We start from the raw sequence: 25,238 nt of genomic DNA on the forward strand, positions 1-25,238 counted from the left end.
GCGGTGAGAGGGGGGAGGGAGGCCCCTCAGGCTCAGTTCAGGCTGGAATGACTCCATCCGGCCCGCAGATTCACCAAAGACCTGCTGCAACAATCAACCAGAGCAGAGACACTGAAGGAAAGACTGATGAGTCTTCACCGTCCGTCCAATCACCCGTCGCCAGATCTTATGATCCTGAAACAGCTGTCTGCGTTTCCAAGGCAACAGGCGTCAACAGAACCGATGTGGTTCAATGCCACATTCTGGTGCGTCCCAATAATAAAAATCCGACAGAATCGTTCAGACATGACAGCGAGCTAAAAACGTCATTTTTGTTCCATTTCTGTTAACACGTTAACAGAAATAACAGTAACAGACGTGATGAGAAGACGTTCTCATCACGTCTTCTCAACGTGATGAGAAGACGTTCCAACTACAATCTTTGTTTACACAATAACGGCACGCATCGAAAAGGCGTAATGCCCTCGCCACGCCACTAGTTGGTGCTAGCGCACACGCACACACACAACCCCACTCCCTTCCCGCCCCATGTTTAATATGTTCAGCTCTCCCTTCTTCATGCACTCATAAAATATAGTAATTAAATTCAAACCATCACGGTATTTAGGTTTTTGTTGCCTCCTTAATTTAATTATTCTTTCCTGATGCCATTACTTGTCTCCTCTACATCACTGACCTCATGTCTGTCTCCTTCACCCCTCGTCTTCGGTGTTCTCCACCAAGTCATATGGTCAAAAAAAAAAAAAAGCGCTATATATTAGTTGTAAAGACGACAGATCTTAAGACGCAGCTGTTCCTTCACTTCCAACCTGCTGCCTCCCCCTGTCTGACCTGATTCATCTTCTCTTCTTTCTCTCCATCCTCACAGCTGAATGACATGAATTTTATGATAAGTAGGTTAAAAGAATACAGCAGTCAAACCACATAAAACCCCCGAAACTTTAATTTGAATGATGTCCTTGTTGGATAACAGTTACTGACTGGACCCTGCATCTGATCTGACTTATCAGATACGTCACAACAATAAACTGAGTCCGGTGGATTCTGAAGCAGACAAGGAGCAGAGAGACCGAGTCTTTTTCTGATCAATATTAAGGAATTATTGACTTAAAACAAGCCTCTATATTTTTCTGAAAAGTTACGTTCAAGTTAGTTTGTCTTATTTCGAGTATATTAAGACTGTATCTGTATTAGAAACTGGACCAAACCTACTTGGTAAGACTCGGTGTTTCTGCAGTGTGCGTGATGATACGCATACCAACCGGCAGGGAAAGATGCAGCTAAAACGTCATGGATGCTTGTTTTATTAACGTAGCTTCAGGATTGATAGGAACTTAACTGCTACAGTAAACGGCGCCCCGAATGATTTGTAAGCACACAGTGTGCCTGCGCCTCATAAACACCTTGTAGTTTGGCTATAAGACGTTTTATTAAGTATTAATAAACTGGACTCTGTTCGAAAACAGAGTTTTATGGAGGATATTTCCAGGGTGGGTATTGATCGAAGGAGCATAAAACAAACTGCGGCCCCTCTTGGAAGTGTCGTGCGAACAGTTGAACGGTTCACCTTGTTTCCCCTCAGCAGCCCAGAAACGGATTCTGATCACATCCTGGAGAAAAAAAAACAAAACTCTCATGTGGGAGCAGGGACATTTATTGAAAGATTGCAGCTGGTTACATTGCTAAGTAGTTGTGGTGATTTTTTTTGTTTGTTTTTCCGAGCCGGTGGTTTCTAGGTCACACTTCAGGACTGTGAGTCCAATCGGCCGTCTGACAGATTGGGAGGCAAATTGACAGAGTCGGGTTTCATATATCGCAGCGAGCTGCACTGGGGCCAGAGCTGCAGCCCAACAAAAACAGGAACTGCACTGGATCTGAACTCACGATGTGTGTGTGTGTTCATCTGTGCATGCATGTCAGTTGACACCTGTGTCAAATGATGGGGAGGAGGGAAGGCAATCCCAGCAGCAACCGATGAGGCTGCTGCTGCTGCTCACGCTGCGGTTATGCAACCTCTGCTGAAGCCTGGCGAGCGCGCTGTCACAGCCTGGGAGCGTGGGATTGGGAAGTGTTTACAGTGACTAAGCCTGGTGTGCCGGGCTGGGATTGGACGGGCCTCTGGCTATCACTGCTCACACGCAGAGTGATGAGAACAACATGAGTGCCATATGTCAACCAGCAGAATCAGCCCCGAGACAAAACATGACCAACCCCGGCCCAGGATTAATGTGACAGCTTCCCTCCTCCGTGTCAGTATGTGTGTGTGTGTGTGTGTGTGTGTGTGTGTGTGTGTGTGTGTGTGTGGCAATAAACATGAGTGTAATGAGAGCTACTGTGTGTACATGGATGACCAGACTTATGTTTGTTGTAGCAGTTATCATCTGCCCCCTAGTGGACTCAAACAATACAGCCTGGGTCTGCATCCATCCATCCATCCATCCATCCATCCATCCATCCATCCATCCATCCATCCATCCATCCATCCATCCATCTATCCGTCTATCCATATTTCTAGCAAATAAGATAGCAAGATAGCAAAAAGATAACTAACAAAATAGCTAGCAAGATAGTCAGCAAGATAGATAGCAAAATAAACAAAATAATCAAGATAGCTAGCAAGATAACAAACACGATGTCCAGCAAAATAGCTAACAAGTTAGCCAGCGAGATAGATGGCAAAAAACAAATAAGATAATCAAGATACCAAAAAAAGATAACTAGCAAAATAGCTAGCAAGATAGATAGCGAAATAACAAACAAGATAGCTAGCTAGGCTTCTGGAAGACTAACTGACCACTTTTCCTCACTTTTTTCCTCTACTGTGCTCTAATTTGCATTATTTGCTGTTATTTCACTGTTAGCTTTATATTTTTATTTTTTCTCCACAGAAGCTACATCTGGTCTGTCATTGTGTTTTCCTGCGGTGCCTTCCTGGAGGAGGGCCTCGACTGAGATGATGTCATCAATGAATCGTTCTCCCTCTGCTGCCATTAACATTTTACTTTTCAATAACATAAAGTACTCCTGCATCATGTCATCTGTTTCTAGTTTGTGTCTCTGCTCTGCCTCCTCAAACCCCCACAGAATCATTGCAGAAACCCGACGGGACAAATTGGAATGTGTTTATGACTGAACTGAAATTACTTTGTAAACATTTTTTTATTAAAGTGCCTCGAGATGACATTTGTTGTGATGTGTGTTGTAGAAATAAGCTTAATTGAATTGCAATTACACTGAAAGACACAATAAATAAAAAGAGTTTTGAAAACCCTTAGAATGTCCTCCTGATGCATCGTCTGGCTGTGATGTTAGACTGACTGCGACTGTTGAGTTTTCCTGGATGGTTAGCAGCTCAAACAGGAAGTTGAGCAAATTCAGGGGCGATAAAAGATGACGGACAGCGTCTGGTCACAGCAGAAGTCGCCGACACACACTGAGAACATCAGACTGGTCTGACAGAGATAAGCTGCTCTGTGTTTGGTCTCACCGGGATCAGGAAACATGGCTGCAGTTCATGTCTGACATCTCTGACCAATGCCAGCGTTCTTCTTTTTCTCTGTTATCTTTGAGGTCACACTGCACCTTTTGCTGTGGTCGTGTCACTGAGATCCGGATCTTTAAAATTCAACTTTGCGTTTCAGATTCCTCACTTCCCTTCATCCTGTCTAAGTGGACACTCAGTAGAGTTTAGTCTTGGACAATCATTTCATCCACATTGAAAAGTTACCTGTATATTTTCCTTTTCTTTACTTTTCCTTTTTTTGATACTTTGTCATTTTAATCTATTTTTCAGTAAATTTATTTCAACCATCATAAACTGCTCCCTGACTTCCTCGGCATGGTTTAGAAACACAGAAATTTGTTGTTTTCTTTAAAAAAAAAAAAGTCAAACAACATGCTGTTCAGAACATAGACCACAAAATTTTAATGAATCAATCAGTGAATCTGATTGGTCGGTAAACCAAGAACTTTTTACTGTTATGGTTGTTTGCAATTAAATGCATGATCATATTTTTTGACTCACTGCCATTCCTTCTTTTTTCATTTTTAAGATCCAACAAAATATTACCGTTTTTTTTGCAAATGCAAACTTTTTAAAAATATGTCTTGAGAAGTCAAAGAACATCTCTCAATATTGTCAATAAATACATACATACGTAAATAAAATAAAAAAGTAATCAGACATGGTCAGTAATGTCCGAGTGTCCTGCTCACTATAGACTATGACTTTCAGGTTTTGTTTACAATTCCGACAGTAAATGCTCAGAACTTGCAGATAAAAATCCAAAATCCAATACAGACGTTTATATTTCAGTTTTGACCTTATCTAGCTCATAGAATTCACCACTATGATAACAAGAACATTAGGTCACATTTATTAAAATTTAAATGTTTACTTAGGCTGGCCTCCCTCTTTTCAGATTGAAATTTCAAATCGTGAACGATTTTACCTGTATTGTTGCATGAAATTCATGCACTTATCTTTTTCTTTGATCAAAACGTCCTTGTTTCTGCCTCATCTTCCTTTAAGTCTTAAAAATCCGGGATTTTCCAGATTGTTTCCAGTCTTTTCAATGCGTCGAAAGAAGAGCGCCTTTTGCGTCTATTGGACTCAGCACTGCCCCCTATCAATGAGGCGCGGTACTTCCTGCTTCACCCTTCGCACATTTCACTCCGCATGTTTATGGCCGCTCAGAAAGAATACATATGTCACACGCATTCATTCAAATTTTATTACCATACATGGTTTTGTACCGTATCTATCAATATATTAATAATAATCAATAAAAAGAACAACCTGATCTTATCATACAATGGAAAGTTTTCATAGAGTAGGGGGCTCTTTCCGTTCATGCCTGACTTTTTCTTACTACTCCAAACTTTTCATGCACTCCCTAAAAACTGCAGCAAGACCAATGCTGACCATGTACAATGCTCACAATAACACACACAGACGGATAGGATCAGATGAAATTGGGATTTATTTCACATTTTGAATATCACCAGCTTGCTTTGAGGAATCAGAGACATCAAAGAACGGGTTACAGGATTAGTTTGGGGAAGTTCGTGTGCACATCAGGTGAAGAAGAAAAACAATCAGTAAAAAAAGAAAGAAATCAACAAGGACTTGACCATGTAGGTTATGATTGCTGATGGTTTGGTGTCGGTGATGTAGTTCCCAAATGACAGACCTACAGAGAGTGCTGGCGTTTGTTCACTAACATCAGCCGACTGTAAACAAGATGGGTTTAAATGTGAGCAACGTCACTAGCTGCATTTCCATTTGCACAATTTGACATTTTAAACATAAAGTTGCTTAATGGAAACGTGGCAAATTTGGAAAAAGCTCTCATTTTTCGTTAAAACGTTTTAGCGTTAGCATGAAGTTGGTTTCTTTCGGTCGCATCAAAATTGGTTTATTACGCAAAACTGCAATGTTTGGACTATCCCATGATAGTCCAAACATTGCAGTTTTGGCATTGTGATCTCTGATGATTTATCGCGTGGACAAACCTATTCACTTGTGATTTCAATTGCGTTTTTTTTTTTAGTTTACAGAAACAACCCAATTGCTAAATTGTTTTTTTTCTACATTAGCTGTATATCGACGAATTTTTTCGCACGTTAGCGATGGATACGCAGCTCAACACTAAGCTTGGAAAACCTCTACTGGTGGTCGGATGTGAGACAGGAGGCGACCATGAAGACACGACGACGGCGGGGACACATGGTGAAGCACTGCATTCACAATACAAAGCACACACGGACTCGGTTCCACTGGAGACAAGTTAAGATCACACCAACAGTCAGAGTGCTACTTCATACGCCTGGCTTTACCTGAGTCAAGTTTATTATGAGGGTAGAACTCAGGCAACACAGGGGGCATTTAAAAATCTAATTTTGAGCTGAGCGTCACTGAAGATGCCTCGAGCCAGGGACCTGGTGGGTGTTAGCTTTAACAGTGTGTGGGGAAAGGTAGTCGAAACAGTCAGAGTTACACAGGCACTTGAGAAAAATGACAAAACACCAAGACGTCCATTAAGGCACAACAGACACAACCACAGTCACAAACACCAGTCTTTGGAACAAGAACACGATCCTCACTGTAGCCACACACTGTACAGTTCTCTTAACACGGCCGACACAAGTTCTCCTCAACAGATCGGCTTCTGCTACTGTGACTTTCCTTAGGAAACCCCACCCTGTATTTTGTTATTTTTAATTCAGTCTTAAATCAATAAAATATCTTTAGGTTTATATATCTTAGGTTTAAAATAATGCAGTTCTTACCACAAAGTTGAAGCTTTACTGCAGATTTGCAATTGAAAATTTTCACATAAGATCTGATAAGATAATTGAAAAGGGGGAGAAAATGAACTGCATTCTGCTTGCAGCTTTTTAGTTTAAACTAACTAAAATTACTGTTTTGGTTTACGCTAGGTGTTGGCAAACTATGGATGACTACGAGGATTTTTCCATCTCTAATAAAAATTTCAGTTACAGTGGAGCCCATTCATTGTTCACAATTTGCAGATGCACCTATTCACTGTATGTTTTTGTAGTTCATATCTAAAATATTCTAGCTAAAAGAAAACACACCTTGGGAGGCTGGAATAACATAATGCTAGTTGACTGGTGTTTGCAAAGCAGCCAATCCAGAAGCTGCATTTATTTTTCTTGGCGCTTATTGGCTGTATAAAATTTTAAGAGTGAAAAAAAGGAAGGCTGTATGATACCCACTGCAGAAAATTTCCACGGTGTTCACTGATGCTTATTTATGTATATTTGGTATGTGAATTACTAAATTATGCAGTTCTAAGCATTTTTGTGAGTATTTGTGGATTTTAGCTAATCATGGACACCTGTGCCCTCTTAACGTCGGGGAATATACCAGGAGTTCAGCGTGTAATAGTGAAAATGAAAACTATCGCAGGATGTTCAAGAAAACTGTTTGAATACACAGTTATCGCTATAACATATTTAGCTAGGGAGCGCTCATAACTCAGAGCTAGCTTTATAATTTATTAGCTACAAATGGTTACAGCCAACAGAACACAGCCAGCTTTGCCTTTTTAATAGCCAAAAGTTTTGACAGTCAGTTTTCTCTGGCTATATACAGCCCAAAGTCCACAGTTAGCTTTAAAAATTATCAACCAAAGATAGCTACAGCTAGCTAGCCACAGCTAGCCTTACGATTTATTGTCCACAGTTAGCTACAAATAACATGCAACAGCTAACTAGCTTAATTTGCTCCACATAGGGACATCGCACAACTTAAAACTAGCTACAGTTAATGAATTAATTAGCCACAGCTAGCCAGTTGTTTCATAGCCATCTCTGCGCTGTGGAGCTGAACACATAAGTTGTTCATTAATTACAACTCAAGTGAAAAATGGCTCTGGATTTTCACACATTTCCAAAACTTAGCCGTGACTTAGGAATTTAACCATAGAGTGACCACAGCTCTTTACACCCCGTAACAACCCCACTACCCCACTATCTACACCAACAGCCTCAATAACTGCCATGGATGTAAGTGAGTTTAGGCAATAAATGAATGGTTACTTTAGATTTGCTTCCTTTAGATAAAAAAAAAAAGAAAAAAAATCCCATAAATTTTGTCTCGTCACGTCCTCCAGGAAAATTCTATAAACTTTGTCAGAGCAACTTCTCTTACATATACAATTAAATTTTTATGACATAAATCAAACATTGAACTTGAGAATACCCTTCTGTTTAGCTAACATTACCTGGACACGGTAAATACTGAAGACCAATTAGCGCAAAACCTCAAATAAAAACGTTCAGCAGCAGCAAGAATGGCTCAAAGAGACGCACTACGTCACAGAGCTGCTGTTTTATTTTTCTTTTCTTCACGTTTTAATGGAACATTCAGGTCACAAAATCACACAAAAAAAACAGCCTTAATCTTGATTGTCCTCTATGGTATTAGAACTGATGATGGCACAGCCCTACTCACTTTCAGTGTTACTGGATCTCATTAAGCAAGAAAGGTCAGAATGAAGCAGCACCTAAAATCAGCAGAGGTAATTAGAGACAATAGAAACACACACACACACAGAAATGCTAACACACATTTCAACGAACACTCACAAAGGCAGAATTACCAAATCAGGTGCACATGCAAACGGACAGAGCTCACACACACACACACACACACACACACACACACACACACACACACACACACACACACACACACACACACACACACACACACACACACACACACACACACACACACACACGAAAAGGATGAATGTGTGGAACATTAGTAGAGAATATTTATTTTGATTCCAGGTTGTTTTTCCTTCATTGGATTAGTAATCTGAGATACAGATTAAGTGCTAATTAAACAGTTAGCTCTTCTTCTCTCTAAGACTAAACAACCGCTCACTCTTTGCACTCAACGTGAATCTGATTTTGCTTCATTTGGAGAGTCTGCCTTTCATCGCCTGGCGTTTTAAAATCCCCCAATAAAGAATACAAAAAAAAAAAAAAAAAACAGAAGTGCATGAATACGGTTTCTATTGAGTCGTGTCCCGTTGAGTTGCAGACGAGTGAGAAGACGAGGTGTAGGCAGTTTAACTCCTGGGGAAGAGGCCCTTTTTGTAGGCCACCAGGCCCGCTGCGGTGGCGGCTGACAGGACGGCGGAGACGCCCGTGAGCTTGAGGAAACCTCCGACCGACGGCAGATTCCTCTCCCAGAAGCTGGTGACGAATGGCAGGGCAGGAACTTCCTGCAGGGGGGAAGAGACGGACGTTACGGCTGGCTGAGCGGCGTCTGCTGGAAGACGAGACGTGAAAACAACCCTCACCTGACTCTCAGGCTCTGGCTGGTGGATCTGACTCTGGTGGATTTTACCCATCGCACACAAGACCTGTGAGAGCAGCGGGTCGTGACATGATAAAGACGAGTTTATGGTGTTTTATGGATTCTACAGCAGACGAGGGGAGTCAAAGACTCAAGTTGACTTTCAGACTAAAGCCAGACTTACAGCTGCAGGATGTAACTTACGTGGAATAAAAGATGTTTTTACATATTTGTTAAAATAATCATTACATTGTGACAGTGTGAGACAGATAAAAAAAACCTGAGCTCCTCTGCCTTCTCCCAGTAGTAAGAAATAAACCAATCAGAGTCAGGGGGTGGGTCTTAGCGCTGTCAATGACTCTCGTGCTCACTTGCTCTATATGCTACACTGCAGCCGGTGCACTGCAACATAGCCTGCCATGAATGCTAAGACTAGTTAGCTTAGCATAGTCACTGATGACGATGGATAAATAGTGTTCCCGTGTTGGTAAGTTGCAGCACTGATTGACAGCGCTAAGACCCTCCCCCTGGCTCTGATTGGTTGTTTTAGACCGGGAGCTGTGCATTTCTTCGGGCGCCAATAGAAGCTCAGGGAGGAGGTGATGTTAGCTCGTCTATTGTAGCACTGGCCGAATGTTTGGAGCGATAAGAATGCTGGAAAGTGAAACTTCCCTCTTACTTCTACCAAATAGTGAAGTGTTTTTTTGTTGCTATGTCTTTGTGGTCATAAATGCGTTGGTGGGGGGGAGGCTGTAAAAGATGCAGAGCGTTCTCTGACCTCTCTGGCGGCCCTCTCCCCAGCCTGCACCGCCCCCTCCATGTAGCCACTCCACTCTGACGCCGTCTCCGTGCCGGCGAAGTACAACCTGCCAACAGGCTCCCTCAGAACCCTGCAGACAGGAAGCGACAAAGAACACGAAGGAGGAGTTACTTTACGTATTTGTGCTTTGATTGATAGCGTTAGCCTCCATCTTCTTTTTATTTCTACACTTTTATGCCACTGGAAAGCTCCCTAGTGCTGCTGGAACACACTAATGTTGTGGGAAATGTGCTGGATTTATTGTGACTGCTTTAGATGTTCATTAGAATAAGTAACTCCAGTTCCTGATGTCTTACATCTGTTGATCTCATCCTGAAATCCCCCTTAGCAAAAAGTGATATATTCATCTGGATTTATTTTATGCAGTGTGCTTGAAGTTCACTTTTTACAAGCTGTGTTTTATATGCTTAAGAGTAGCATAGTGAAGTATACTTGGCTTATAATGCAAAGCATAAAGAAAAGTCTAACACTAAGTACATTAAAACTAAGAATGTTTTCACACCTGACAGTCCGGTAGACTCGGTTAAATCTGGGACCAAAGTTGCGACATTTGTTAACATTTTCAGTTGCTACAGTTCTTCACAATGCAGAGTCAAACCAGCCAAACCCTGTGAAAAACCTGTTCCCCTCCTCGCCTGTGGTGGCGCTGCACCAAGAACCACCGAAGGAAACAACATAAAATCCTCAGAAGACGAAATGAGAACTACTTCCTTTTAGTAGTTTGTAGGATGAGAGTTCTTGAATGTAGATTTTGGTCAACTTAAAAAGAGCTGGTAGCAGAAAACTTTTTATAAATTAAAGAAATGTAAGAAATATTAAGTTAGTATACTTTTGTAATGAATTAATTGCTTGATAAATTAAATTGAGTTCATTAATTTTTATTCTAATGATTGTTTTTTTCCAGGGTAAACTTGTTTAGACACTTCATTTTATTTACAGTTTAGGTTGTAAGTGGGTTTTTTTATTTTACATTTTGTTTGTTATTTTTGGTTGCCGTGTTTAATTTGGATACTTAAAATACCTACCAGTTCCAGTGTTAAGTTTTATTTATAAATGAAAGTTTATTAAACTCTGAGAGAGAAAACTTGCATTATTATTATTATTATTATGCCATTATCAATATATTACTTGAAAATGGTCTCAAGACAACAATATTATCATTTATTGCAATAATTACTGGGACAATTTATCAACCAACACAAGTAAGATTTTACTTTATTAAATAAATTGAAGTAACTTTAACTGTACTACATCTCGCTAACACATTAGATTTACTTAATTTAATACTTAATTTCCCCCTTTGGGATTAATAAGGTATTTTTGAATTTGAATTGAACTGAATGACAAGTAAGAAGGAAACCTTCCTGTGAACCAGAACTGAACCTGGACCCACTTCGCTCTTCAGCCTTTAACCCTGCGCAGCACCTCGGTTTGAAAACTCAACATCTGCAACAAGAAGCGCGTGGGCTGCGGATAACTCGCCTGCCAAACTGGGTCAGGGTTCCAGGAGGAAAGTAAGCTGTGTAGCAGCCGCCGGAGTATTCCTCCTCACACCAGTTCTTCTCTTCGTAGTGCACCGGCTGAAAGACACCAGAGGCCGTGTGAGAAGAGGGTTAGCCGTTTTGCCGTGTTGCTGCTGGTGGTTCTGCGTGTCCGGACTCACGTGGAGAGCCTCCTCTGAGCCCAGCACTCTGGAGTAAATCTCACAGATCCTCCTGAGCCTGAACGAAAACAAAAACCAGAGTTCAGGCTAAAGCTAGCTTGTAGCTTGGGGGGGAGATTGAGCTCAGCTGACGGCCGGCGTGTTTCCACACCTCTCCTCTTTGCTCAGGTCTGCCAGCTTTCTGCACTTGCGAGCCAGGATGAACCTGCAGGAAGAGGGAGAGATGCAGATTTATTTGTTGATAATTAATTAGATCTGACAGCGCCACCTTCCTCAGCGCAGCTTGGGCACAAACGGGCCTGTAAAAAACTAACTGCCCCTTACTGATTACTTTTGTTGTTTTTGTCATTTTAATGTTTCAAATTATTAAAGGGGCGTTATCCAAGCACAATAAAGTGACATGTTAACTTAAGTTGTTATATAAAAAAGAAAATGCTGTAAATATCAAATATGACTTAAAAATTTTTTTGACTTTATAATTTAACGCCTTGAAATTGGGCCTCTGTCTCTTTAAGAAACTCCTGCTCTTTCTGAAACTGAAGTCTTCACAATATGGCTCCTCTATTAACCCTTTAACAAAATGTATACAAATGGATTTAAAGGGGCAGCATTATGCAAAATGGACTTTTTAAACCTTTGTATCATGTCATGATTTTATTCCTTCATCAAAAATAAACCTGGAGTGTTGCTTTGATTCTTTCAGGCATGTTAGAAAAAAGAAATCCGTTAGTCTCCATGGCAACCATTCAGCTGTGCAAAACACCTGGTTGGTCCTAACTCCACCTTCCAGACAAGGCTTCCACGCTTTCGCGTCACAGAGCAATCCTCACCCATGAACCCCCCACTCAGTTCCTTCAGACTAGCCAGCAGCAATTAGCACATGGTGGAGCTGAGCATTAGCTGAGCTTCATTAGAGGAGCTACTGCTTAGTGAAATGTAGTTAAAGGGTTAATAGAGGAGCCATGTTCTGATGACTTTCTGAAGACGGAGTTTCAGAAAGGTCTTAAAAAGCCTTTCAAGGCTTTAAATTAAACACTCCAATTTCTTTTAAGTCATGTTTGATAGGGAGTATTTTCCTCTCTCTCTCTCCCTCTCTCTCTCCCTCTCTCTCTCTCTCGAACATTTTGGTCTGGTTGTAACTGGCGGCTCACCCCATGATAGCGGGGACGGTCCCATCAGGCTTTGTGTCATCCAGAGTCAGGCCTATAGGAGCCCCCTCCTCCTCGATCACCATGGTGCCGCAGTAACCTGACGAGACCAAACGTTAGAACCCACTGCCCCCCGGCCTGGATGCAGCGCCGCCCCCCACCGTCCCGCTCTCCGTACCCTTCTTCCTCCAGAAGTTCTCCTTGTAGTAGACCATGCACTTGATGACGCAGCCCATGGGCACGCGGTAGATCAGCTGGTTCCTGAGGGGCGGCAGCTCGGGGTTAAAGTGCATCTTCAGGTTGAGGGCGGGTGGCGTTGCCACGACGACGTATCTGGCCTGAAGCGGAGAAAAGCCGGCAGAACAAGTCAGGACAGATACGGCCAGCAGAGGGCAGCAAAACACAGATCTTCTCTCCTCTGAGGTTTGTGTTCTGAAGCTACACAGTACGGCCAAGTTTAACTACAATGTTAATACATATAAAGTTATAAAAAGAAAGAGAAAAGTGATCAAAAAACTAAAGGTCTGGGTCAAACAGCAGCAGAATGAAATCATTTAAAAGCTACATGTAGTTGAAATGAGGCAACCCCAACCCCAGTCAAGTTGGGACGTTGTATAAAACATGAATAAAAGCAGAACATGATGATTTTAAAGCTCCTTTCGACCTGCATTCAAATGAACTCACTGCAAAGAGAAGATATTTCATGTTCAAAGGGGAAACTTTATTGCAGTTATGCAATAAATATATTCACTCATCTGGAATTTGACGCCGCCAACACGCTCTAAAAATGTTGGGAACAAGAAACTGGGGAAGTTGAAAAATACTGAAAAATCTCTTGTTTGTTAACTGGAAACAGGTGAGAGAGCCAGGACGGGAACAGAGGGAGCGTCCTCCAGAGGCTCAGTCGTTCACAAGACGTTCGTCGCTTTGAGAACAAGCAAACGGTTCCAACGTTTTAGGAACAACGTTACTCAAAGTGCAACTGCAGGGAGTTGAAGGATTCCATCGTCTGCAGCTCAAAGTGTCACCAAAAGACTCAGAGAACCTGGAGAAATCTCTCCGAAGCAGCGCTGATCGCCCAGACTTTTGAAAAGGTTTGTCGAATCGCAAAATCAGGCTGTTGAGGAACTGAAGCTGTATGAACAGCTTCAACAATGAGTTCCCAAAAGCTTACTGAGGTTAGCCAGAAGGTAAACATGGTTCTGTCCAACTGATTTGGACCGTGCTGCAGACATCAAAATGCAAATAGGAGAATATTTTCAAAGAAAACAATAAAGTTTATCAGTTGGCTCTCTAAATGTCTTGTTTTGTAGTGAGTTCACCTGAACTCAGGTTGAAAATGATTCATAAATCATCGTGTTCTGCTTTACACGGCGTCCTATCTTCACTGAAGTTGCGGTTCATGTCGATTCCTCGACTCCCGCCGTCGCGCGGTTTGGTTCCACTCACCGTGTAAGTCTCTTTGTTCACCGTCTCCACGACGACCACGTCTCCGGTCTGGTCGATCCTGTAGACAGGCGACTGCAGCTTCACCCTGTCACCCAGCTCTTTGGCCATGCACTCGCTGATCTGACTGGAGCCGCCCGCAAACTTCCTCTCCTTCACCAGACGACCAAGAGAACGCCAGTCAGAGAGAGAGAGAGAGTGTGTGTGTGTGTGTGTGTGTGTGTGTGTGTGTGTGTGTGTGTGTGTGTGTGTGTGTGTGTGTGTGTGTGTGTGTGTGTGTTCCGACGCCGGATAAAACATCTACACACCTTGGACTTTACATGTTTGTCAGGTGTGTGCAGAGGTAGTTTGAAACGAAATAAACAACCCAAGAGGGAAAGTTTAGAAAAACTAAAGTTCAAGGCGAATCTTAAAAACCTCTGCGCTTCCATTAGAGGGATTCATGTGTGGAAGAATTATTCTGAGGAGTTAAAATTGTGGGATTTTTTTACACATTTTTTTGCTGGAATTTTGTTAGCTTTACTAAAACACTTCGTTTTGCAGAATTATGTTAATTTTGCTGCAATTCTGTTACTAGTTTACTGTAATTCTGTTGATTTTACTGTAATTCTAATGCATTTCTTGCTGTACAATCAATACAGATTCTTCACAGTGCAGATCCAAACTGTTCTCTTAAGCCTCAGTGAAATCCTCGCCCCTCTGTCCGGTCTCACAGAGATCAGCTCTTCCTGCAGATCAAAGCCGTGTTCAGTGGAGGATCTGATCAAATCCGTTTTGCTCCCAGATGTTCTGCACTACTATCTTCACTCGTCCTCCTTTCCCCTCCGCTGCAAATTTGTGTGTGCAGAGCTCCGGCCAGCAACTGCTAAATCATGAAGACTGTCTTCGTTTTGGGGTTGGGAGGTTTGGAGAGAGATGAGGTGCTGCCAACGCTCTGACTCACAACATTGATTAGGCAGCGACCTTTTCGTTGTGCTTGGCGTCGGCGTCTCTGCCTTCCCCGATCACTAACCGCGTTGGGCGGATTCCGTTCTGGCCTTTGTGTGCAATTCGCCAGTCAGACGCGACTAAATTAAAAGCTGAACCTGAATCGGTCCTGGCAGAGAACGGAGCGAAACATTAATCACGGTTTAAAAAAAATAAATACTTGAAACAGATTTTTTTTTTTTTAAAGTTGCAGTGACTGCTCCCGCTGTCCTCCATGCATCATTTTGTGTAAGTTTTAGAACTTGAAAACTGTAAAACGATGTCAGCGTCACCAGTTTGCAGAGACACACAGACCCAGGCCCCGGTCGTCATGGCAACAAGGGGTCACTGAGCTCTGGAGGGGAATGAACTTCCCCTAGCACCGCAAGAAAGCAGCCTTTGTTAGGCCTGTAATGAAGCTCAGCTGATGCAGCGCAGACAAAAAAAACCACCAAGACTAATTCAGGATCTGCCACTAGCAGTCCCCGGACCCGGTCCCTGGCCCCCGGCCCCAGACCCAGAAAACCAGCGTGGCTCTGTCTGCTCCAGACGCTCTGCATCACTGTACTTCCATCTGGAGAGGCGGAGGGATTTCATAATGCCCAAATTTAGGATGTGCGTCAATTTGTAAACAAACAGATTCAGATTTTACTTCATTTAAAGAGGCGGTTTTATGCATTTTCCAAACATATTGTACAAATTAGCACAATGAAGAACTATATTATTGTCAGTTATAAAAAATTCAGTACATATCAAATGAGACTTAAAAGACATGTGACTTTGCTATATGACGCCTTGAAATTGGGCTTCTGTCTCTTTAAGAAGCTCCTGCTCTTTCCAACACAACGGTTTCCCCATTAAGCCTTTAACATCGTTCTTAGGAGCTGAAGGCTAGTTCCTAAGATAAGATCAGCGAATGCTCAGCTCCACCAGGCGTTTGCTAACTGCTGCTGCTGCTAGTCTGAAGGAGCGAGTGCGGAAGGAAACTGCAGCTCTGAGGAGGAGCAGTGTGGACAAGGCGGAGCTTGGGCAGCTCAAGCATTTAGGCAACCCCGTGAATAGTTGCCACGGGAGATTAAATGTTTTCTCAAACATGCATGAAAGAGTTATGGTAATGTTTTGATCAAGAAATAACATTATAACATCATGTACAGCTTAAAAATAGTCGATTTGACATGATGCCGCCCCTTTAACCTGGAGGTTTTCCATTTGGATGACAGAAACTCGGCCCTGCACACACACCTGCCCCCCGTTGGTGGTGGAGAAGATCCTCATCGTCCCCCCGCACTGCTTCACGTACCAGAGGAACCACAGGGCCGACACCTCGTGGGGTTCAGAGGTCACGTTCACGTTGACAAACAGGGTGGCGAAGCGGCGAACTGCACTGTGGAGGGAAACAGGGGAACGGGAAAAAAATGCATGAAGCGCATGGTACTGGTTTTTATTGAAGTAAACTTTTTTTCACGGTTGACATTTCCACCTCTAAAGATGATTTTCGGTTTGGTCTAACGTCATATTCTCAATTTCTGAAAATTGTAGCTAATTCATGAAAATTGCATTAGCTACAATTTTCATGAACAGAAAAAAACCCATTTCAGATAAATTATTCTGTGTGAGACATCAGCTGGACCCCAGCTTCAGTCTCCTGGCTGATGTTTAGAGATGTTGTGTCTATTTTTTCACATAATGTTCTTTCCTCATGAGGTTTCTACATGTGAAGCGCACCAGTCCCTCCTGCAGCAAGGCGCATCCTTGTACAGTTTAGATGACGTTCTCACATTTCATCCTATTTCCTCCAGGAGTGAAAACGTCTTTCTGTCTGTGTGACCTTTCAATTCAGATGTGTCTGATATTCTGACTGATAATCTGGTTGAAAAAAAAGAAAATCTGGTTTCTTTTTGACTGTATTTAAATATCTGGTTGCAACTGTTTGCATAATTTACATTTTTAATGATATTATAATTTCTTTAAAGCAGGGGAAAATGAGGTTACCGACTTGGTGACGCTGTTGCATGTTTTGTTAGGAACAATTTAGATTTGGTATGATTTTATTTCTGTGGCATTTACAAACCACAGGCATGTTTTAGGATGCTAAAAAACTTAGAGAGATTTAAAAAAAAGAAAGAAAAACAAAGCTAAACTGGAAATCTTCAGTTCTGTCACCTGGTCCAGCAGATTTTGTTGAACAGCTCCTGCATGGTCATGTTGTCCCACTCTAAGGCATGGGGAGCTCTCCAGGGCGCCTCTCTGGGAATCTACAGATTCAGATGGCAGCATGAGAAAACTGCAGAGGGACGCCGAAGCAGCAAAACGGCAATGTGAATGATCTAGACTGAGTGTAGCGTCACCTCCTGGCCCATCTCGTCCATCGTCCTGAAGAGGTTGTTGAAGTCCATGTAGACGACGGGGTTCCACATGGGAGGGAAGGAGCCTTTGAACGGGTACGACTTTCCCTGTTCGATCGATAAAAAACACCGTTATAATCTCCCCGTGGACTTGATAAGTCCCTGAAGACTGCTTCCTTTATCGCAGGATTTACAATGGAAGCAGATAAGATTGTTTACAGAGAGACAAACGGCTGATGTAAGTACTGGCTGCCATCTTGGACCCATCGGTTCCTCCGATACTCTCTGACTGAAGTCACCTTGAACCACAACTGTTCCCTTTCTCGAGATTTTGTTTTAGAATGCCCCGATATGACAATATCTTTTACCAATACTAACAATAATGTTATAACTGATAACAGATATTCATCGGTTATAACATTATAACCGATGATGTTACAATATATTAGATATATTGTATGTGTCCTGTAAAAAACAATGAAAAAAAAAAACAAAACAACCACAGCACCGACATCGCTTCTTGGCTTTAGTAAAACACCCCATATTCCTGTGACGCGTCATGGTCACTAGCTGGATTTCCATTGACCATAAATTGGAATTACAAAAATAAAGTTGCTTTATGGAAACATGGCAATTTACAAAAAAATCACTTTTTCCATAAAAAGTTTTTGCACTGGGATAAGATGTTTTTTTTGTTTTGTTTTCTCTCAGCTATATCGGAATTGGTGTACTTCAACGAAACTGCAACGGAAACCCTTTGTTCCCATCATGCCGGTTAGCATGCAGCAGTAACGTGCTTATTTGAGGCACTGGCCTCCTTGGAGGACGCTCAGCTTTCTCCACCGGGGGTCTCAGAGCATCACTAAGTTCATAAACACTGAGTTTGTCTTTCTAAGGTGTTGAATCCACAGCTATTCCTTGAAAAATAAATCGCCACCATGACTCCCCCAAAACGCCGTACATATGCGTAGTCACTCCAAAGTAAAGAGCATGTTGCTTCAACGCCCCAATGAGACACCAACGTTTCCTCTGCTGGCTAATAATGAGCGCTAGCGCCGTGGCTGACTTATGAATAGATCTCATGAAACTGTTTTTTAAAAGACTTCCCATAGCAAAGCTATTAAATATCAGTGTCAAAATGACCATCATCTATTTTTCTCCACAACAACTTGAATGGAAAACAACACAAACATATTAGCCAAGCAGCAGTAAAGACCTGAAGGACTCGCATCAAAGTTCTAAATCCTGATCAGTTCAGAGCATTAGAAGTAATATTTATTCTTTATGCATCTTGGTTCTGGACTGGAAGGCTGGGGTGGGGTTAGGGAATACCCTTTACCCCACACTGCAAGTTTGCTGAATGTGTGTGAACTGTTCAGATTAGCATAGCGGTTGACCTTTGGCCTCCGGCTGACCTACAGACTGCTTAGTCACAGTGACTGATCAGGACTCAAAGGGCTGTGTAGGCAAGAGGAAGGGCTTGTGTAATATTTTACTACTCCAGATAACAGCATCCATAATTCCACACACTGTTTGAATGGGACCACCTGCTGTTTATGTGCCACATTGGGAAAAAGTGCTGAGAGGGCACAAATTGAGACAGATAAGCTTCACTCACACGCTATCGGTGGAAACGTGCCGATTCCACGTTCACTCCGGTTTACAGCTGACCTCCAGTGACCGTCAGATTGTCCCGCTGATACCGGGGCCTCTGCAGGTCTTCAAGTCAAGTTTAAAGCAACCTTGACTTAAATTTAAGGCCAAAAAACTCAAAGCAATAAATCTATGGAATGATGCATTGCAAACAAGCATTGCAAAAGCTTGTGAAGTTTCTGCTCTGCTTTGTGCTTCTCCAACAGCATGTAGTGCCAAGCTTTGTTGTCAGTATTGTACAGGTTGACAGCAGAAGTGAAGATGAACATCGTCCAGCCAACCGCAGACAAATTTGCACTGAAATATGCAAAAACAAAAAAGGTAGCCAACAAACTAGCAAGGGTATGTTAGCAGCTAGTTAGCATTAGCCTTAAGTCACAACTCAAACTTTCACCTGACAGAAAATGTTACATATACGAGATGAAACAGACCTGACCTGCGATTAACTTATTTAAGGCCTTAGTTTTAGATACATGAATTAAGACATTTTAAGAATGTGCAGACAACCTGAATACTGATGTCTGCATGGAATCTGCAGTAGGTAACGTTGTCCAATCAGAGCTCAGAGCTATTGGAAAAGATATTATTATCCACTGCATTGAACCCCATTGAAAACCTCAGTTATTGCACCAGATACTGATTCCTGAACTCTTCCTGAGTTTTCAAAACTTTAGTATTGTTGTTTCTAAATTAACTTGTTTTCTTTGCATTGTTTGAGGCCTGGAAGCGCTGCATCTTTTTCGTTTTTTTGACCATTTCTCATTTTCTGCAAATAAATGCAAAATCTTTGCTTGGACTTTCAGAAACATGTCAGTAGTTCATAGAATAAAAGAACAGAGTTCATTTTACTCAAACATATTCCTATAAAGAGTAAAATCAGAGAAACTCATCATTTTGCAGCGGTCTCTTATTTTTTTATCCAGAGCTGTGTCTGTTCTGCAAATCCCAGAGTCCCTTCCAGGCTGATCCTCTGTCATCAAAGTTGGTCTGTTTGTGGTGACTAGAAGTCTTTTCAAACCATTACTGGCTGTTCAATGTAACTTCACTGTTGTTTATTTTGGTTTTCTGCAGATGCATCTTACATAAAACCGCCACATCAGCCTCATTTTTCCTTGTAAAGGTTTGACTTGAGCTTTCACCAGCTGTTTCCTGCTCATAAAATCCCATTTTGATGTTAAACAGTAACTGAATGCTAGCAGACGTCAGCCTTTGACAGCAGATAAAATCGGTTTGGGAATGTTGTAACTGTAGACGTTGTTTGTTTTCTTTTTCTTTTCTTTTTTTCTTTTTGAAATGCTGAAAATCAATTGAATAAACTTTAAAAGCTCAGATTGCTTTGGATAAACCTTCACATTTCCAAGGGCGCCCAGGGCGCCGTGCCAGACTCAGTCAGCCATTTCTCTTTTATGATTCTGGAATCTCTTTTCTCCAAACCAGTTGCACGTCATAAATTCAAAGTACTCCCCTCTGGTCAATAAGACATTTCTCTGTAACACTGTTTTTGTGCTTCATGTGGACCAGAAATCACCTTCAGTTAGACGTGAACGCATTCACCTTCAGCAGCCCAGAGCAAACACATGTAAAGGTGCAACAGCCTCGTTTTTATTTTAGATTTATTTAACTTTTATTTTACCAGGTGTGTTGAATGTGAACAAATTCTTTTTCACAACTATTCTTAAAACTTCATAGAACAGAATAATGATACAAAACTTAAAGTGTACAAACATTTTCTTGCTGATTAAGTGTACTACACATGAGTTGACAATTTTTAAAAGTACATTATTCTTGTTCTTTAGTTTTTCTTAAATATAAAGATATGAAGTTAACTTGCTAAGCTTTAGTTCTTCCAGCTTAAGTCAAGTTAAATTCAAGTCTTTTAAAGACTTTTTATATTGATACTTGAAATAAAATTTAAGACCAACCAACAGGAAAATAAAAAAAACAAAAAATGAATTATTTCATCCAAATGTTTATTCTACCAGAGATTATGACTTTTTGGTCCAGTGTGAAAGTTAAACATTTTTAAAACCTTTCCAAAAACGAAACAAACAAACAAAAACTTAAATTACACAAATGTCTTATAATTATTATTTCCAAGCAACTATTTTACTGTATTCATTAAGTTTTTTTATTTTTTGTCTCCTAGTCAAGCACCATAAAAACGTTTGCAAGAAGTTTCTGTCTCATCTAAATGTCCAGTTTCTGTCGCGTCCAAGCTGTCCGATATTTTGTCCAGTTATGTTTATGATTTCAAGACGGCTGAATGTTGAAATGAAACTAAAAGCTGCTTACATACAGAATCAGTTTCACGGCGTTAACATTTACATCATCTGATTAACGCAGGTCTTCTTGTCTTGCTTTACGTTTGTCCGTCAAACAGGTGTTTGTGTTTTAGTTGAATAGCAGGTTGTGTGTGAGTAAAAGCTTAGCGTCGGGGTATTTTCATTGTGTGGACTTATGTCCACTGAAGGACATGAGGTTGTCGGTTTGGTTCACTTGTCGTATGAAACAGCAGCCTGGGCCTCCTGAGCCGACCCTCAGGCTGGGCCTCCATGCAGAACCATGGAGCAGCTTCTGACAGCACACACGGTGCAGTCTGTCCATTTTTAAAAAAAAAAATCTATATCTTTAAGATTTCTTTTTTTAAATGAAAGAAAAACAACTAGAACTTTTCTGAAAATCAAACATTTCTATAAAAGTGAATGCATAGATTTTCTTTAATTCTTCAAATAAGAATTAAAAACAAAGCTCAGGAGTTATTTAGGCAAGACTAAAATAAATGAAATATGATTAGGCCAATGCAGATGGAACAAAAATGGAGGGGTAAATTTCTGCCAAAAAAAGCTCAGACTTTGAGATCAAGCTCAGAAATTTGAGAAAAAAACGAGAACATTTTTGAGTTTCAAAAGTCAAAGATTTGCTAGAAAAAAAAATCGAAAATTTTGAGATCAATCTCAGAAAATTTCTAGAAAAAACTCTGAAATTTCAGAGATTTAAAAGTTGGAAATTTGTTAGAGGAAAAAAAACTAGCAAATGTTCAGCTTAAGTCTTTTTATTTTTTTTTTATTTTTTTCGGGACAATTTCTGAGATTAATCTCAACACTTCAGAGATTTTTGGCTCCAATATGCTGCTGCATAAAAGAAATACTGCAAAAAACTTTCTCTAAATAATAGGTATTAGAAACTGCAACAGCTCTTAATTATTATTCTTGCATTTTAAAACCTGTTTCATACTTTATCGTTTTTGGTCAAAGTCACTAAGAGTCAACACTAGGGGCCCTAAAGAGCCACTTGTGGCTGCAGACCCCTGATGGTTCAAATGGGCAGAAATAAACGATTCAAATAAACTGATATTATTCTTTGTGCAACGGCTCCATGTAATACGTGAATTTTCCTTTCAGCTGAAATCCACAAAATGTTTAGTGGTATTGTCATATTTTTTTTCAAGTTACACCTGCAGAGGATGAGGAACAGCATGTATATTACCCGGTGCTGTGATCTGTCACCATGGTTACGCTGGCCAAATGAATAGAAAGACAGGAGAGCGGAGGGAGGAGGAGGACGGCCGCCGTCCTTCCACATCAGTGAGCTGCAGGTCAGTCAGAGCAGAAAGCGGTTCTCCAGGATGGAGCGGCTCTCTGACACTCAAACATCACATTAACTGGGATTTAATCACAGCATCTGCTCAGTTACTGAGTCCTGATCCGGTGCTAGAATTATCCAACAGCCCACAACTCAAATCTACCATTACACCATCATGATTATGTCCGAGTCAAACATGTGTACAGCCATTTGGCATCATAGTTTCTTTTCAATGGATAAAAAACTTTTTTTTTTTCAGTTCATGAAGTGAGTTATAAATTAGGAGTAAAACAACAAGGGTTGTTTCATTTTCAGCTGGTTCTCTCTCACACAGCAGAGACAAACCAACCAAACGCTTTGAGAGGCCAGTTCCCCTCCTCGCCTGTGGCGGCGCTGCACCAAGAACCACTGAAGAAAACGCCATGAAAAGCCATTGGAGAAGACACTGAGCACAACTTCCTTCTTCACCAAAGGTAAACAAAAATGGAGTGGCGTCAAACTGTAGCGGTTGTAGGATTTCTCTTTTGCCATTGGTTGAAGATCAGCAGGTATTTCTCCTGTTAGCTCAAACTGGCTAGCTTGCTTTGTATTTGTATTTACCCAGAATGCCCTGCGCTAGAATCCGCTGCCTGCTTTTGGAGCTCTCACTGTGCCAGAGTTTACTCCAAGACCAAGTCTTCCTCGGCAAACGAACTGGAGTTCGACTAAAGCGGATTAAACAGTGAATGCACCGTAAAACTCCCATTAATTACTCTAGACATGAAAAGGTCTTACAAAACATGAGCATGCTTGATTTCAGCCGCTTCTCTCAACATAAACGGACCAACAGCCAGAGAGGAGCAGAAGCTGCTCAACCCAACAGAACTCTCCGCGGTACAGAGGGAGCAGCAGCGCTCTTTCCCAATCTCTGATAAGGAGCAGCGTATTTATTCAGAGAGTATTTCCCCATCTCTGATAGTGAGTCCATTGCGGAGCTGCACTGCCCGTTAGACACTAGTTTGCTGATAGAGGAAACCAGCTCTAGCCTTTAGGATTAGAATCTGCAACAGAAAAGCTGATTAGCTTCGAGGCTTGCTTGAAAGCTAACCCTAATTACACAAAGGCTTACCAGATTACTACAAACTCCCGGTTTTACCAGAAAAAATGACAGCCAGATCCTGTCATGCTGGTGTAAACATCAGCCTGAATGCTTCCTGCTCCTTCACAAAGCGACATTAGGACGATAGGAAACGTTCTGATGCCGCCATCTTTTTGGCTTTATTTTTTCTAAAGCGCTTCTGTACGAATCAAAATTCAAGCTTTGTTGGAATCTTTACAACTTTACATTCCTTGTTTTCAATTCCATAAGTTGAACTAAAGGGAACTTCAAAACGCTCTGCGGCCAAGAATGACGGCTTTTTATAAACGTCCGAAGGGAAACCTTGTTTTTCTAAAACACCATGAAGTGTTTGTCCTGATTACCAAGATAGCTTTTATTACCAAGCTGAAATATGTGTTGTCTATCTGTACCCGACATATCTGCTAGAGTGGATCATCTCACACCGATCTGGGTACAGAAACAAGATTCTGTGGTTCTATAAGTTTGAGCAAATAAAGATCAAACATGGGGTTCCTCAAGGCTGTCTACTTGACTCACTTCTGTTTGGTTTCTACAAGAACTGAATAGCTCAGATTGGACAGCATTACACCGACAGTGACAGGCTGCTGTTCAATATTCAACATGGACATCCAACCAATCAGATTCTCCCAGGTTTCTGCAGAGTCAGCTGTTCGATCAATTCCAATTAATTCCACCCCTCTTCACACATCTGTGTTCTCGAACAAATTAAAGCACAAACACACACATGCGTACAGGCTCTTTCTATCTTCACCGGGACATGGCATTGACGTCCATTCATTTCTATAGCCTAACCCTAACCTAACCCTAAACCAAAGCAGCATCAGGAGCAAAACAGTCGGTCCCCACAACACGGTAGTTGTTAGAAAAATGGTCCTTACACTGTATCAAATACAAAGCCAAACTCACACACACAATAATATCCACTCAGAGGCGTCTTGTTGAGCAGCTTTTGATGAGGATGGCTGCCATGGAAACCAGCCAGGAAGCTGTGAGTGCTGCGCCGATCGTACATCTTCCAGTAGATAGTCGCCAAGGGGACGCAGGAGCTCACGTGACGACAACAGTCAGTGTGAGGTTTCTTTTCTGACTGCCGCTTGTGTGTTTACTGGTGACATGACAGACGGCCGCTGAAGTAGGTCAATAGAACATGAGAGCTACTGACACAGCGGTGGATCCAAACCAGGCTTCACTGGCAATCAGTCATTATGTAACTGGTGCAGCTTAATTACAAATAGAGGCTTAAGGCCAAAACTCCAACATAATAGAAATAAAAACTCAAAACAAGGATGCATTTTAAGTGCATTTGCATTTGTAGGTTTAATAAACTGATGAAGTTATTATAGTTTGATGAAAGGATAGAAAAGTCACAACCAGTGTTTAAGCTGAATGGTTGTTTTATAAAATCGTGAAACACTAATATAGACATGCTGCAGTGTGGCGTCACACGCGCAAGATCCGACCAGCCAGCTTCCTGTTGGAGGGGGAAAAAAAAACTACTCACCAATGATGACTGGTTTTAGCTAACAAGATATCAACATGACACGCTGAATCTTAAATGTACAATGGAAAGATATGACATAGAGAAGAAATATAGACAAATAGGGTTTTGCTACTAATTGTCAACATTACAACACACGACGAAGTTTTAGTGAAAAATTT

The 25,238-nt window shown here is 41.4% G+C and overlaps 1 protein-coding gene across 1 annotated transcript in view; it reads right to left on the reverse strand.

Moving 5' to 3' along the window:
- Positions 1-4,964: 4,964 nt before the first annotated feature.
- Positions 4,965-25,238, reverse strand: part of maoa (monoamine oxidase a) — a 37,290-nt gene continuing 17,016 nt past the window's right edge. The window contains exons 4-15 of the mRNA XM_015006084.2: positions 17,228-17,332; positions 17,043-17,134; positions 16,122-16,263; positions 13,917-14,066; positions 12,646-12,805; positions 12,471-12,567; positions 11,471-11,524; positions 11,320-11,377; positions 11,139-11,236; positions 9,615-9,726; positions 8,841-8,903; positions 4,965-8,762 (exon numbers count right to left, since the gene is read on the reverse strand). Of these exons, the coding sequence (XP_014861570.2) occupies positions 8,607-8,762; positions 8,841-8,903; positions 9,615-9,726; positions 11,139-11,236; positions 11,320-11,377; positions 11,471-11,524; positions 12,471-12,567; positions 12,646-12,805; positions 13,917-14,066; positions 16,122-16,263; positions 17,043-17,134; positions 17,228-17,332 (1,287 nt within the window). The 3' untranslated portion in view covers positions 4,965-8,606. The remainder of the gene's footprint in view (positions 8,763-8,840; positions 8,904-9,614; positions 9,727-11,138; positions 11,237-11,319; positions 11,378-11,470; positions 11,525-12,470; positions 12,568-12,645; positions 12,806-13,916; positions 14,067-16,121; positions 16,264-17,042; positions 17,135-17,227; positions 17,333-25,238) is intronic.

Source organism: Poecilia mexicana, unplaced genomic scaffold, assembly GCF_051168715.1.
Source record: "Poecilia mexicana isolate PSO_F unplaced genomic scaffold, ASM5116871v1 scaffold_2, whole genome shotgun sequence".
Lineage (NCBI taxonomy): Eukaryota > Metazoa > Chordata > Actinopteri > Cyprinodontiformes > Poeciliidae > Poecilia > Poecilia mexicana.